This window comes from Protomyctophum bolini, assembly GCF_963924005.1.
Source record: "Protomyctophum bolini genome assembly, chromosome: 22".
NCBI lineage: Eukaryota > Metazoa > Chordata > Actinopteri > Myctophiformes > Myctophidae > Protomyctophum > Protomyctophum bolini.
The window spans coordinates 19,831,160-19,847,237 of record NC_137883.1 but is presented as its reverse complement, the minus strand read 5'-3'; the positions used below and the strand labels follow the sequence as shown (position 1 = coordinate 19,847,237).

Here is a 16,078-nt window from a genome sequence, read left to right as displayed (position 1 = left end):
GTTGACCGTTAGAGAGATCTGAGACTAGCTTGGTGTTCCACAGGTTTTTCTGCCTATGGGTTTTCCCCAATTTGACGTCCTTTTCCTCCCAATGGCGCTCGCTGCCGATGACGTCTTTGGTGTGTTTTTTTTTAATGTTATTAATTCAGCTTTTTATTAATTCAGTCTAGCAGTGTCCCCGTCGCTAGGGAACGTTCGGCTCAACTTTGGTCCGTCAATGAAATGGTTTGTGGTGTTTGAACAGAACGTTGATGTTAGGGGCTCATTACTAAATCGTCGCTATCTTGTGGTTACAAAATTAACGCTTTTGATGACTTATAAAAAGACGATAGCCACATTAAGCTTAGGCGATTTTGATTCCGGTTAATTGTGGGGTGAATTTTGGGGTCCTTCAAGACTTCAGACTGAATCAATGTTGACTTAATTAATGTGTATTTGCATTTATGTTTTGTGAAAAATAAATAAATAAACAAAACAAAAACATTCTTATTACACAAAAATGTGTCCGCTCCCTTGTAGTAACTAACTGTGAAGACTGCTTAGGGTCTGTGAACCCTGCTGAAGCCCCATGTCATTTGTGTGGGAATTCTTGTCTCTCCAGCTCTTCAGTAAAAAGAAAGAAAACACAGGTCTGCTGAACTCATACAGGATGAAGGAGTGGAGTCGATTATGAAAGTTATGAAACTAAACACAAATAAATAAATAATGGTTGACAAAATTGTTGGAACACTATTCATTTAAACTGAAGATATCCTTCTCTCTCTCTCCCTCTCCCTCTCTCCTCTCTCTCTCTCTCTCACTCCTGACCGGATAAAGTCGGCGTCCCGACTTGAAAATGTATTTTCTGTTTACTAAAGACCTGGAGAAATGAGGAGAGGACAGGCCAATCCTTTAACAAAGACTCAAGCAATGATTGCTATCATAATATCCGTGAACCGGATGTGAAAGACGCCTATGTCATTGCATTTCTAAGTCAACCGAAACAAATGTTGTAACTGCAATTAACGACGGGGCCGTAATCGGTGTTAAGTAAATAAATCTTGTTTTGATTAGAATCGTAATCTGGGATTAAAATCCGAGATAAAACATTAAAAAAATGTATACAAACGCGATTAGCGACGGGGCCGTAATCGGCCGCAAAGAAAGTTCGTTTTGATTAGAATCGGAATCTGGGATTAGAATCTCAGATAAAAGCATTTAAGAAACGTATGCAAACAATGAGTCAATGGTCACGGCCATCTTGAATCTCGGGTCAGAGCCTGTTTACATCACGCTAGCATCACGCTAGCACAAGATGTAGCTTAGGACCACGACCAACCTTAATCAATATAATTGACACAAAGTAGGCTGATATAACCACTGTACAGTAAGTGCTGTGTTAAAAATATTCTGTACATTGGTGAGACATCAACCAACCGCAAATGGCCTTGAAATATGCATCCAGTCCTTCTATCTATCAGCACCAGGGAGGTAAGGTAAGGAGACATATCGGGCATGAGACACCAAATGCCCCTGGTGAGGATGGAGGGAATGGAGGAGATGGTGAAGGTGCAGTCCCCCAGCTGTCTGCGGTACCTGGCTTCCAGGGTTGATGGGGGCCAGGATGATGTAGTTGTCTCCGTTGGAGGCCTTCACCCTGGTGCCCTTCAGCGTGGCGGTGTGGCCGTGGTGGGGGTGGCCCCCGTGGGGTTTCCCGTCCAGTTCCTCGGCCGACCCAACCCGGGCCCCCCACCCCAGGCCCCCACCGCCCCCACCGCCGCTGCCGGCCTCCGAGCCGTTCACCAGCACCCTGCGAGCGGTGGCGGTGGCACGATGGTGAGCCGGTAACGGCGGAATGGCCGGAGGGGTCTTACTGACGTTAGGATCGGGGCCGTGCCTGCGGGTGGGGGGCGAGGGGGCGTCGTAGTTGGAGGCGGAAGGCTTGTACGTGGGTCTGTGGATGAGACCCTCGAAGCTGGGCTTGGCTGACGGGCCTGTGCGCCATACCACCACCGTAATCTCGTTGGCGCTGTTTCTGCGAATGGGGCAAAGAGACAAAGTCGTCGCTGTGGGCTGGAAACGGTATCCGAAACTTACTTTCACTTTCAAAGGTTTTCCAAAATAGCGACAAAGCAGATTACAAGCTCATAGTGAGTTTGTAGAACGATCTTTTTAGCTACTTTTGCATTACACTATTGTACGGCAAAATAGGGCATTCAGTTTTCGGAAAAATATACATACACATTTAATTTCGGTGTTGATGTACTTGTACAGTATGGAACTCTGATCACGGACCCCCATTTGATATGATTTTTCCTTTTTTTATAATGTCTAATCGCAGAGTTTACAGTAGACTTGATATGGTCCATTTGGTTCCTACAGTAACTATCAATCATTAATAGCTCGGACCCCTGGGGGGACCCCACATTGAGAACCAGTATATTTGGTAGTAGTACTACAGTACTAGATACTGTACCTGATAGCATGGGCCAGGTCTACACATTTCCACTGCTCCACTGGCTGGCCATTTAACTGCAGGAGAGTGTCCAAATGCTGTAGACCGGCCAGGTCTGCTGGACCTCCTGTAATAGAAGACAACACACTGCACATCACATACTTGTTTCCAGGTGGGATTTGTGCAAATCCAGTATTAAAGGGATATTTCACTTTCTTTTTATCGTCTACTCAGACTTTTGTGAACACCCCAGAGAGTTTTTACGTTGTTCGATTCAGTATTTAGATATTAATTTTAGCTGCCCCACCCAATTCCTATACAAACCCATTGTAACTTCAAACTCGTGTTTTTTCAATTACTGTTACATTACATTTATCTTTAATATGTATATATTTTTGGGGGTAAATCAACACTCTCAACGCTTCAGAAAAATACCCAAAATAATTATAAAAAAATGTGAAAGTGAAATATCCCTTTAAGCTTACTTATGGGGTGAAGCTTAAACAGATCTTGAACTCATTCCTGTTGTCATTAAACAAATCGTTTGCATAACTGACCTAAGCTGACCTAAGCCGATTAGAAATCCCTTCTTGACTTAGATAAGCATATCAGGGGATACATGCCTATTGCAATTTAGACATTTAGCAGACTTACAAGTCAGGAATCAAGAGTAAATGGCATAAGCCCTACATGACTGGGTAAATAGTCACATAAGCAGAGTGTAAAGAATACAATTTAGTGCTTCAAAGAAACTAGAATACTGGGTAAACATCAAAGCTAGCATCGGTCTAAACGGGATGCACACGCAGATTAGACACACCAGCGTCCCTATATGCAGAAACAACGGTCGAACATGTGGTCGAACATGCGCTGCTCCCGTGCTTGCGGTTAGGGTTAGGTTAGGTAGGTTGTCGGTCTAATTACAGTCGGACCAATAGTATGTCTAAACTAAAGCCTGTACCCGTCTAAACAACATAAATAACATTATTCTTAGCATTTGTGGTCAGCAAAAATATATCTGCATTCTGCATAGTATAAGTCGCAATGATTATGACAAAGACAAAATAGAATTCTGGTAAAAACAGAGACATACAGAAAAATAAGGACAGATGGAAATGTGCTACAGATGGAAAGTACCGGTACACAGTTACAGAGTTAGTCACTAAAACAGTACATTGTTGCAGTCTGGTTGAAACCTTGTATGTTCCAAACGTGACTTTTCAGGAAATAGAAAAAAAATAACCTTTTATTTTTTTATTTTTTTTTACAAAATGTTACGGCAATTTGTTATATACTATAATCCTACTAGACCCCATGGGAAATCTGGCCACAAAAGATCACAGGAGCTAATGAACGTGAAGAGGGATACTAGGGGGATGCCATACAAGCCCCCACAACCCCCACCCCCCCACCCAAGTACATTCCATGTCTGCACTATACAATGATAATTGTAATGTGATGTGATGTCTTCTTACCCCCCCCCCCCCCCCCCCCATTTATTTTTCTTCTGAAGATGCAAGTAGGCCGGGCGCAGCGCACGCGTGCGACCAGCAGCAATAAGTTTGGTTTGATTGATGTATGTTATGTGTTTCAAGCCTTATGACCTGCTGTAAAACCAATTGCCCTTCGGGGACATAAATAAATAACCTGTGAACAGTTGAACAGTTGAACCTTGAACCTTGTGTGTCCTAGGCTCAATGTCAGTTTGTCACCTCCTCCTACAATGTATGCATTTAGCAGACGCTCTTAATCCAGAGTGATTTACAGTAAGCAAGACCAAAAACATGGTAATACATCATAAACATAAAAATAGTCATCATGAATCATACGTAAGCTAACAACCTAACAGTGGAATAGCTATATAATGAAACTATGGGTATATACTACTGAGTGCAATGTCTACATAAAATGATATCTAAGTTACATAAATTGAGCCTTTGCATAGGCCTGTAAGGTCGTCGAGGCTAGAGCAAGTGCTACGGGCTAAGATGAGGTCTGAAGAGGTCGTTTTTCACACTTCACATTCAATAAATCTATCCCGTGATCTTTTGTGGACAGAAGACATTTTCTGGTGTCTAGTAGGACTATAGTAAATAAATAAACTATAGTAAAATATGGAGATACATATTCTGCCTGACAGTGACGATGCGCACAAGCATGGCCGCACACACCTATATGCACTTAAACATATACATAGACACACTTGCCTGGATCTACAGCCTGGACCCTCACAGGCGAGTCAGAACAGATGGTGAACCCATATCCATCCTTCCCTCGATGAATGGTCACCTGTAGAACACACACCCAAATATTACAATACAATACACTTATCTCAATGTCATGAACCATTGTATGGACGTTCCTTAAGCTGCGTTCAGACCTGAATATATATTCCCTCGGTTCGTCCCGTTTGTGCCGCACCAAGCTGCGCCGCGCCCGTTCGTGCAACTTCTCGTCTTTGCAATGACTTTGTAATCGCGCCGCTCTAACCATCCAAGTCTGAACGCACGTTTACAGGGCAGATAGGACAGATGAACTTGAATTTGGAAGTGAAACGCATGCCCGCCCGCCCGCCCGCCCACAGTAACAAACTCAGATAATACAGCTGAAAGCTCTTTAATATTTTCCTCAGTGAACCAAATTATTGAGGGAAATTTCATGCATGGGATGTACTGAAATGAACCAATCAAATGATTGGTTAATCTCTCTCTCTCTCTCTCTTGCGCACACACACACACACACACACACACACACACACACACACACACACACACACACACACACACACACACACGTAATGCATTAAAAAAACTCTCATAAAGATAATGGTCTTTCCCTCCATTCCTCTGTATGTGACCCAACATGGTCAAACATTCAGAATGTGAGCCAAAGTCAACAGAAGTCCATCCAAAACATCCCCGTTTCCATCGCATCTGGTGACAACCAGGGGGCCCATTGGACAAATACCTAACCCATTTCTTTCTTCACTGGATCCATCCATCTCTCTCCCTCTCTCTCCCCCCCTCTCTCTCTCTCTAACGAGCAGGTTGTCTGAAATTCCCTTACTGCCGACACAGCAAAAATCCAGAGATCCATTGTTTTAACCCTTTTTTTAAATCATCGTCCGCCCGCCCCCCATCATCCCCCCCTTTGTGTCCCACTTTAGTGATTCTGCCTATTCCTACTTCCCATTTCACTGTGTAGTCCCTTGTTGCTGCAGTGCTGTGCTGCGCTGATTGTGTCCCCTGACTCCACCTTGTGTCCCCTGACTCCACCTCACACAAGGTGATGCTGCCAAGCCTGATGGTGACTAATTTCAACAGTACGTCGCAGTCCCGCCCCCTTTCATGACGACGACAGGCCCAGATAATTCCAATAGTTTATTGTAATGATTTGTCACAACAAGAGTTGGTTTTGTCCGAGGCTTAAATGTCTTTAAATAAATAAATATTCTCTTCCGGGCATGTTGTCTTCATGAAAGGGGGCGAAGGATTGTGTCAAAAGGTTGTGTCAAACCAAACACAGAAGAGCAACGAGACAAAAAACATTGTATGTGAGTTATATAGTATTAATATACTACAGATTGGATCAAATGCAAATTTACATTCACAAATAAGTTAGTGCCATGTCCAAAGCGAATTTCCCTATTAGATGTTAAAGTAAATCTTGTCGTAAACATGTGAGGAACTTTGGGTAATAATAATAATAGTAGGTCAACATCAATAGAGGGTATGCGCATGCTTAAAGTGAATGGCACATCGAGTGGCAAAGAGACAGGCAAAGTGAGTTTAACATTGTTTAATGTTGTTAAATGCAATCAGATAGGACTTTTCTGTTTGGATGTATGGGCTGTCAAGGCCAGAAAGTAGTTTTTTGCCACTCAGTAGGCGTTCCTGCATAACTTCCGGGTTTGATGATGTCACACGCATACCCTCTATTCCCTACGTACTAGAGATGTCCCGATAGGCCGATACTGTATCGGTATCGGAGAAGTATCGGTATCGGCCCTTATTTGTCATATCGGTATCGGTGAATATGCCAGTCTAACCACCGATCCGACACAGGGGTAAGGGGTTGACACTATGGCAAGTCAATAAAATGTTGGGGCATGTGGACTCTTGTAGAGTTTGCTTTCGAGTTGCCCAAACTGCAAGTGCACATATGAGTGAGGAGTCTGCTATAAACACAACACGAGATATATAGCTAGCTAGATAGCTATAAACAACACGAGATCACAACACTGGTATCGGTATTCGGTTTCGGCTAACATAAATTGTGGTATCGGGATTGGATCGGGAACGGAAAAAGTGTATCGGGACATCGCTACTACGTACCTTTACCATAACCGCAGAGATGTCCAACCTTAATCATTAACCTAAACCTAACAAAACTAAAATTATATTAAGGTTGAACGCCTCCAAGTTTCAAGTTGATTGTCAATGTTGAGATTTCCCCATGCTTTCCCTCATGTTCAGCAATTAACCTCAAAGCTAAATGAATATTACTTTTTTCAAGCACAACGATCTACTGTACATATTTTATTATAATTTTTTGTATGCGTATGTCACAGGAGTTTTCCTTTTTCACTTCTGCTTCAGTGCCCTTTCAGACATTTAGCCTGGAGGGGTCAGGATAACCAGGTGCATCTCTGCTGAGCATAATTCCGTACGTACAGCACATGTACAGTATACATGTACATGAATCAGCTGGCTTCACATCATGGCAGACATGTGCATGTAAACTATTTACACACAGTGTCCGTACATGTCCATGTATGCAGAAACACGCAGGGCTTTACACATGCATTCACGTGGAAAGACTCACCTCAAACTTCATGCTTGAGCAGTGTGTGCATTTTGAATTGCATAATTACTCCAATGTTCACTGACTCATACACCCGCGTGCGCACGCACACACACACACGCACACACACACACACACACACACACACACACACACACACACACACACACACACACACACACACATTGTGTGTGTGTGTGTGTGTGTGTGTGTGTGTCTCTTGTACTTGTTGTAACCAGGTAAATTCTGTCCTGTTGTATTAGGAATCATTTTGTACTGGTTATTGCTAATGAGGGCTTTAAGAACAATAATGAGCTGACTGAGTGCTTGACTAACCCTGTAGTAGATCTGCTATTTTTGGCAAATGTTGCCCCAGAATAGGGAAGCTAGAGTTCAAGGGGTTAAAGAAAACAGGACTCGGTTAAGTAGCATAAATTGCTTGTTCTTTCCCTCTCCTCTCTGCTGCCATAGCATCCTTCTCTCGCTGTGTCAAGATAAATTATAAATGTGGCACATTAATGTTCTTTTCCTCTCTTGAAGCGCCGTTTCTTGCCAATGCCTCCATTAGTTAGTGTATATCCCTGGAGAATGACATTCCTGATGTATTCAAAGTGCTTGTGAAATTGCTGCAGCTTTTTTGCAATTTTACCTGCCCAGAAAAGTATTGTAAACACTTTAAATAATGGCTGTGTGTGTTCACACTTTCAATTCACTGCAAGTTGTACACTACATGCACAATCTGCACGTGATAAATCAAACCTTGCACATGCAGATTTACATTATTTAGTTTTCTGCCACATTTCCGCACTTTTAAAATTAAGAAATGTGTTTAGTTTTATATGTTTAACGATTCATCCAGCAGTGTGATCAAAACGGCTTCTTTCTCTGAAAACTTTCAGTTTCCCACTGAACTAACTTAACCACATAATTTATAGGCCCTATTTTTCAAATCGAAAATGTAAAAGTAAAAAATGCATAAGCTCATAACCCTTGCATACATTGGTTAACCGCCCACAGTTAGCGTCTTTCTGCACCTTATCTTTTCCTTCCCTCCCTTCGTTGATCCCTTTTGGTCGCCTCCTCCCTCCTTTGATCTCTCTTTTTCCTCCATCCTCCCCTCCAGGTTTTGATCTCAAGTACCACAGGGGTTCCCAAACCTTTTCGTGTCAAGGACCCCCAAAATAGTACTCATTAGCATGTGGACCCCCATTTGAAAATATATGCCAAGGACCCCCATAAGAGAAGATTTTACGGCTCTAGCAGTGATTTTCAACCATTTTCATTTCAAGGGCTTGATTCAGGGTTTGACCTGAATTAGGCTACGGTCCCTCAATGAATGGCCTTTCTATCTCTGGGACCCCCAATTTATATTGTAAAATCAATGTTAATTTAACTGGGGACCCCCTGGAACTCCCTCAAGGACCCCTAGGGGTCCCTGGACCCCACTTTGGGAACCACTGAAGTACCACACAAACAGACCTGAGGCAGTCTACATCCAGAGAACCACTGAAGTACCACACAAACAGACCTGAGGCAGTCTACAGCCAGAGAACCACTGAAGTACCACACAAACAGACCTGAGGCAGTCTACAGCCAGAGAACAACTGAAGTACCACACAAACAGACCTGAGGCAGTCTACAGACAGAGAACCACTGAAGTACCACACAAACAGACCTGAGGCAGTCTACAGCCAGAGAACCACTGAAGTACCACACAAACAGACCTGAGGCAGTCTACATCCAGAGAACCACTGAAGTACCACACAAACAGACCTGAGGCAGTCTACAGCCAGAGAACCACTGAAGTACCACACAAACAGACCTGAGGCAGTCTACAGCCGATGCAGAGTCGACACAGTCCGTGAAGGGTGTGAATCATGCCTCCTCCTCCTCCTCCTCCTCCCCCCCCAGTGTCCAGGTCTGCCGCTAGCACACACACACTCCTGCGCTGAGCCTCCGCTGGACGCTCCTCGCCCCGACGTCCAGAGTATCTCCACAGCCTCCTGGCCACGGCCGAGTGCATGGTCCTGGGGCTTCGCTCTGCAGGCTGTGTCAACTTCAGGGTGTTGTGGATCATCTCAAAAGCCACAGCTTTGTGTGTGTGATTTTAAGGTTGCAATGCAACCTTAAAATGCAGGGGGGGGGGATACAATACAACTATCCTGCACAGTAGAATGATGCTCCCCTTGTGGCTTATACTGTATGTGTACGATTTTCAACAAAAATGTTGTCTTCAGAGCACACCGGTCAGAACTTTTTCCTTTGATGAGTCTATTGCCAGTGTTTGAGGAGTGGACATCCCCTTTAAAAAGTTGTTGACATTAGTCCACATTAGTTACTGCACTCTTACCCTATTTAGGATTCTTGAAAATGCAATACACATTACACACTCCCGTATGTACAGTAAGTTCCTGTGATCCCGTGTTACATCAGCAGCTTGCAGTGTTCCTTTGACAGCATCCCAGCTTTTGGTTTTCTTTACACAACTGATGAAGTCTCCTGTTGCTTATTTCTCTTCTCAGGTTGTCATTTCTGTGATTTCTTCCGCCACCTACGTAGGCTGCGTTATAATATATTCCACAAGATACGGTCCCGAGTGTCTTCTGTTGATCGCGGCAGTGACACTGGCCACAACACAACATCAGCTCTGTGTGTGTGTGTGTGTGAGAGAGAGCTGCATGTGCGACTCTGTGAAAGTGTGTCGGCGTCACAGAGGCGAGACTGGTGCTGGGTCGGCCTGTTCGGGCCATACTGCCGTTCCTGGCAGGGGCGCTCATGGGAACTGTTTCACAGCAGAAGAATAGAAGGAAGTGCCCCCTCCGCCACCCCTACACACACAAATACACGTTCATGCGCACCACACACACACACACACACACACACACGCACACGCGCACACACACACACACGCGCACACACACACACCTCATCAGGGAAGTTTTGTGCAGCTGCCCTGGATAAATCCCATTTGCTTACCCAAGTCTACACTACCAGGCTGAGAAAGAGGTGTGATAGTTCGTTGAGCGTGAAAGTGAGACTTGTCTCAATACTGTACATGTGGATAGTGTCAAGAGTATGATTGAGAGGGTGATAAGAGTGAAAATAATGTATGAATGAATGGTTAAGTGATAAGGATATAAAAACCCTGTATTGATTGTTTGAGAATCTAAAAGTAGAAGCAAGAGTAGTTAAACTTCCACAGAAATGTTTGATTAGTATTGTAGCATCATTTGATCCACTTTAAGCCTTATTTATTAATTGACGTATGGTGTGGTGCTTGGCATAAATGGTTGGTCTATCTCTCCAGGTCGAAAAACAGAATAGTAATGGTCTATGGCCAAATTCCATTATCAGCCTGACTTTCACCATCTCACACACGCGCGCGCGCGCACACACACACGCACGCACGCACGCACGCACGCACGCACGCACGCACGCACGCACGCACGCACACACGCACGCACGCACGCACGCACGCACGCACGCACGCACGCACGCACGCACGCACGCACGCACGCATACACACACACACCTCAATCATACCTCACACCTCGTCAGCTCCTGTCCGACCCTGCTCCCCCCTGGTCTGCGTCCAGACATTATGCTCTTATGTTTGTTATGTTTTTGCCTTCCATACTTCCTGTGCTTTTCCTTTCATTCTACACTCCGTGATGGAAACTCTCAGGTCTGTGAAATCAGACAACATCCTCTTCACTTCCAGTTGGGGCACATAACACTCATATTTTCGTTATCTCTATAGTTGGGGAAAATAGGTGATGATTTATCAAAATTAACAAATTACAAATACCATCATGTCACTGTGGGAATAAGCCGATTAAATTAAATTAATCTCTTTCTTCCTTTAGTGGTCTAGCACACTGGTTCTCAATGTGAGGTACGGGGACCCCCGAGGGTCCTTGAGGGCATTACAGGGCATCCCCAGCTAAATGGACTTGGTTCCTTTTGGACATAATTTCACACAAACCATTTTACAGTGTAGATTGGGGTCCCAAACGTTGTATCAAAGGGAGGTCTGTGAAATTATAAATAAATGAGAAACACTGGTCTAGCACATGGGTTGCACAGCCAGAAAAAGAAACTAGCTATAGAGAAGGGTTAAAAAGAACTATAATACACTAGTTGCTACAACGCTATAGTCAATAATAAAGGAGTCCCCGGTCTTAGAATCTCTTCATGCCAATAGTAATGACAGCTCTTCCCTGTTTGCCTTTTCAAAGGGGGGAAGGTTACCCGTCAAGCACACAATAAAGCATGAGAGGCCTTTTTCTCTCTTTCTCACTGCTCTGTTCACTTCTAAATAGGCAGAAGGACAGATTAGACGGAGGGGAGAGAAAGGGAGAGAAAGGCATGTCTTGGGGAGAGGAGAGAAAAGAGGGGAACTGAAAAACGATGGCGATGCCAAACCGGTCTTTAGGAGTGTGGGACCACTCTACCCCGAACAAGAAAGACTGTCTGTCTCGCTCACTCGCTCCCTCTCTCTCTCTCTCTCTTTCTGTTTTTCTCATTTTGACCTGAATAAACAGTTATCAAAGGCGCAGGCATCTTCCAAGCCAGTGAACATACAGGATTAGGGCCAAGGCCAAATGCAGGACCTGTAGTTAAGGTTGCACAGGGTATAAACAGCAAAGTGTCAGGAATGCAACTCTGAATGTAATTATACTCAGGATATTACTGTCTAATTATACTGGCATACTTATACTTGCAATCAAGACTAGGGGAATACTGGATGCTATACAGTAGTATGAATGATGTAATACTGTATAGACATTTTGTCTAGGAGGGGGAGGCCTTGCACAATTATTTGACCTAGTTCCAGGCTTGATACTTAGTAATGGTCTTAATTGAGGCCAGAGTTCCTGGTTTGGCTATAGCGATATGGAAACAGCGACATTTTGGCTGACTTACATCAGGGTTCCTACTTCCTATACATTATTACCAATTAATTTCCAAAACTTTTCCAGAATATTAAACCCAATTTCTAGGCTTACATATACTACAGTATAACAATCATTCAGCGCAACAATAAAGCATAGAATTCTCAACTCCGTTCGAGTTTATTTCTTTATTGCAATATCGTTATAGTGATTGGTGTAGACCGCCCATAAGTGATACAGGGGAGGATGGTGTGGCTTTACTATAATTTGTGATTTGTGATGCCAGATACATTTTAAGTATGGTAATAGAATTGAAAATGATAAGTTGCTAAGGACATTTACAGTATGGGCGAAGAAATAAAGACAGAAGTACCCTCAGCTATTTCTGTAACGCATCGATTGCTCTTCAAGCACCTAGTGCATGTCAGGTACAAATCTCACCAAGAGCCCGGTGCACTCAAAAAGTCCCGAAACTGTGTAAACTATTAAACGTATAAGTCTGAAAAGCCATTTGCAGGAGATATGAATTCGGTTGAGCAGGTTGAAAGTGGGCACTGGAGGATACCCCAGAGCATTCTAGGTGTTTCATAGGATGATGCCCACACAATGAGAAATACTCAGAGAGAGACTCAAGGGGGTGAATATGCAGTCATCTGAACAAGAGGAACAGCAAAAACTGTTTAACAAAACCAAAGGAGCGCAACAAAGACCATTAGCATCCCTATTTTGGGCATGTCACTATAGCTGAAAATTCTGTCAACAAGCCTAACCAATATGCTTATGGCTTGTGAGCATGTAGATTAGTAGCTATTTTCTACGTGTGACACTGACACCATCATACAACAAAGTATAAATCCGTCTTAGGGCCGATTCATAATCCTATTTTAGAGCCGAATAAAAGTCGGTACGGCTCTGTAGAGCCTACAATTTGAAGTCATTTGAGGTTCGGGGGGCGGGTACCGTCCTAAAGTCGTTTCATCGGTGCTACTGAACATTTCTGACGAGCCAAAATCATTTCGGCACTACAGCGCCGAAACAGCGGTAAAATAGGAGTATGAATCGGCCCTAAAGTGGTTACGCTTAATTTACTTTATTGCATGACCGTGTTGACAAAAACAACTGATGCAACATGTTTTCAGTAGAAAATCAGTCATTTTCATCGAGCAACATGGTTGATTGACCAAGTGAAGGATAAATTAGTCTGTGGATCTCTGTTCACTCTGTTAACTGTCTCCCTTGAGAGAGACCCCAAACAAGTTATGGACCAATCAGCTGACAGCTACCACTGTCATTCACCTCATGATAAAAGGGAAAGAGAACAGAGAAGGGGGAGAGGGACAGTGAGAGAAAGTGAGAGATTAAACAACAGTTCCTTGTCGACAGGGATTGTAACCTCACTACAAACATGTGTCTTTATGTCGTATTAGATTAAACTAGAAAATACTGATTGACACCCACAACTACATTGTCTGTATTGTAAGTAGCCTTGTCGAGCCATGAGGCCCATAGGGCAGGAGCCTATCTCCTGTTTCTATGGTATGACCCGGCCGGGGATCGAACCCCGACCTCCCAGTCTCAGGGCGGACACTCTAACCACAAGGCCACTGAGCTTGTCTGTATTGGCTATCTTATATTGTTTCCATGATGTCTACCATCTACCTGCTCCACACAGACTACACACACATCACCAGAAGAGTCATGTTCTTTTGACTTATCCAGCACCTCCAATGCCATCAGCCACTCTGGCTAGTTGAGAAACTGTCAGTGATGCAGGTGGGCCACGGCCTGTTAGCCTGGATTACGGACTAGGTCAGCGACACTGTCTCTCCCCAAGGAGCCTTTCCTGTTCACCCTATACATCTGTGATTTCTGCTTCAACTTGGGTGCTTGCCAGTTGCCACCAACAGAAGTTCTTCATTTCATTGTCGGCTGCATTATGGATGACAACGAGCAGTACAGAGCCCTGGCGGAGAGCTTTGTAGGATGGTGTGATAACGATCACCTCCAGCTCAACATCAGAAAGACGCAAGGAACCGTGGTGCTGGACTACCGGCAGTGCACAAAAGAGGCACCCAAATCCATCACCATCCATGGGGAGGAGGTGGAGCACACATACACAATAAACTGGGCTGGACTGACAACTCCGAGGCCCTCTACAGGAAGGGACAGGGCAAGCTGTTCTTCCTGAGGAGGCTCCAGCCCTTCAACATGTGCAACAGGCGGATATACAGTCTGTAGTAGCCAGCTTACTGCGTTTGTTTATCTTGGTTTCGTTATTGATTTTTACTTTTAACTATCCAGTGTTTCACTCCCACTGCTGTATGACCTGTGAATTTCCCTCTAGATATCCATTAAGTATTATCGTATATTTCTGATCTTATCTTATCTTACATGACTAGCAGTTGTCTACTATACCTAGTCTTGCGTAGCCAGATGATCAGAGTTTGCCTGCAGACTTGTAATTGTCAATCCTGCTCTGAGACAGTGGAATACTGCATATATTCTAGATACTTTACACACGATATGAAGAGAAAAATGGGTCACAATTTTACGTCAACCCTGCTAAATATTCTTTTGTCAATCCAATCCAATCCACATCATATAGTACATTTTACAACTCCAGGTTTACAAAGTGCAGCACAGAAAATCTAAAACTAAATACACTGTATGAGCTAAAATCAACAGCAAAATCACACAGTGAAAGATAAACAAAATAAACAAGGACATCACTGACGAAATAAGTGTCAGCAGCGTCAACAGACCATAGAAACCATTGACCATAGAAACTCTCAAACGGAATTAAAAGCCAAAGTTTAAAGGTGGAACTTAAAGTGAGATGGTGGGGAAACTGTTCTTATGAGAGGGGGAGCTTATTCCATAATGTGGGGGCTACAACAGAAAAGGCTTCGTTACCTCTGGTTGTTATTAAATGTGTCTTCTTTGTGACCTTAAGTTTCAACAGGCCCGTAGACCGCAGTGACATTGAGGGAGTATAAATCTCTGAGTTCAGAAAGATACTGAGGTGACCAAACCATTCAGTGATTTAAAAACAAACAATACAATCTTAAAAATCAATTCTGAAACGAACAGGGAGCCGGTGAAGTGAAGCCAGAATCTGTGTGGTGTGGTCACACCTGCGGAGGAGGAAACGTGCCTCAACATTTTGGACTAAGGTCAAGGTCAACTCTAATCTACCAGTAACCAGAGCAGTGAGAGCATAACACGCCACTAAAAGATATAATTTTCTATGACTGTAATCTATCACACTATATCAAGTTAAATGTATTTCCAATGTCAAGTATATTTACACAGAATTTGTCCTCTGCCTAAAACCCCAACCTTGAGGTGCAGTGGCAGGCATTCTCCAGATCTGATGTAACTACACTCTTATGGAACAAGACAGAATTTAATAAACTATAAGTATACTGGATGTGTATAATGTGAATAACAGGCCAGCAAACAAAAGCAAAAAAACAAGGCAAACTCTTTTCACTGGGATGGGGGCTCTTGAAAACATTGCTATTGTTGGTACGCTACTTGTAGGTCCTACGACAAGCAGGCCTCTAATATTTCTGATTATCCAAAACACTACAAAAGAGATCATGACATTATTCACGTTTTGCCGTTGCTGTCATTTTTGTACGAGTCCAGCTAAACTGACTCAGCTCTCTTTAGGTTCTGCTGTGAGACTAGGTCAACTGAGATGTGATTAAGTGCATAGTGTGTGCATAGAGTGAAACCTCAATCTTCATATACTGAACAGTGGAGCTGTCAATCAACGTTTAAAAATGGAATCATGTGCATCTCGGGATCCACATGGCAACGGCGTGGCATCATACGTAGATGTCAGACATCATAGATGTCAATCATTATTACTCAATATGAATCCAAATTTGTCTTCCATCCATAATAAAAGGCAAAAATTTGAATAAAGTAGTATAAAATG

At 43.5% G+C, this 16,078-nt stretch overlaps 1 protein-coding gene across 5 annotated transcripts in view; it reads right to left on the bottom strand.

Moving 5' to 3' along the window:
* rgs3a (regulator of G protein signaling 3a) overlaps nt 1-16,078 on the bottom strand; it is a 178,780-nt gene that overhangs the window by 129,706 nt on the left and 32,996 nt on the right. For 2 of the 5 annotated variants that reach the window (XM_080756468.1, XM_080756469.1), the window contains exons 1-4: nt 9,060-9,844; nt 4,642-4,723; nt 2,456-2,561; nt 1,576-2,014 (exon numbers count right to left, since the gene is read on the bottom strand). In XM_080756468.1, coding sequence (XP_080612594.1) covers nt 1,576-2,014; nt 2,456-2,561; nt 4,642-4,723; nt 9,060-9,314 — 882 coding nt within the window. In that variant the 5' untranslated portion in view covers nt 9,315-9,844. Of the gene's footprint in view, nt 1-1,575; nt 2,015-2,455; nt 2,562-4,641; nt 4,724-9,059; nt 9,845-16,078 lie in introns of those variants that run through there. The other 3 variants (XM_080756473.1, XM_080756470.1, XM_080756471.1) reach the window with 2 other exon arrangements.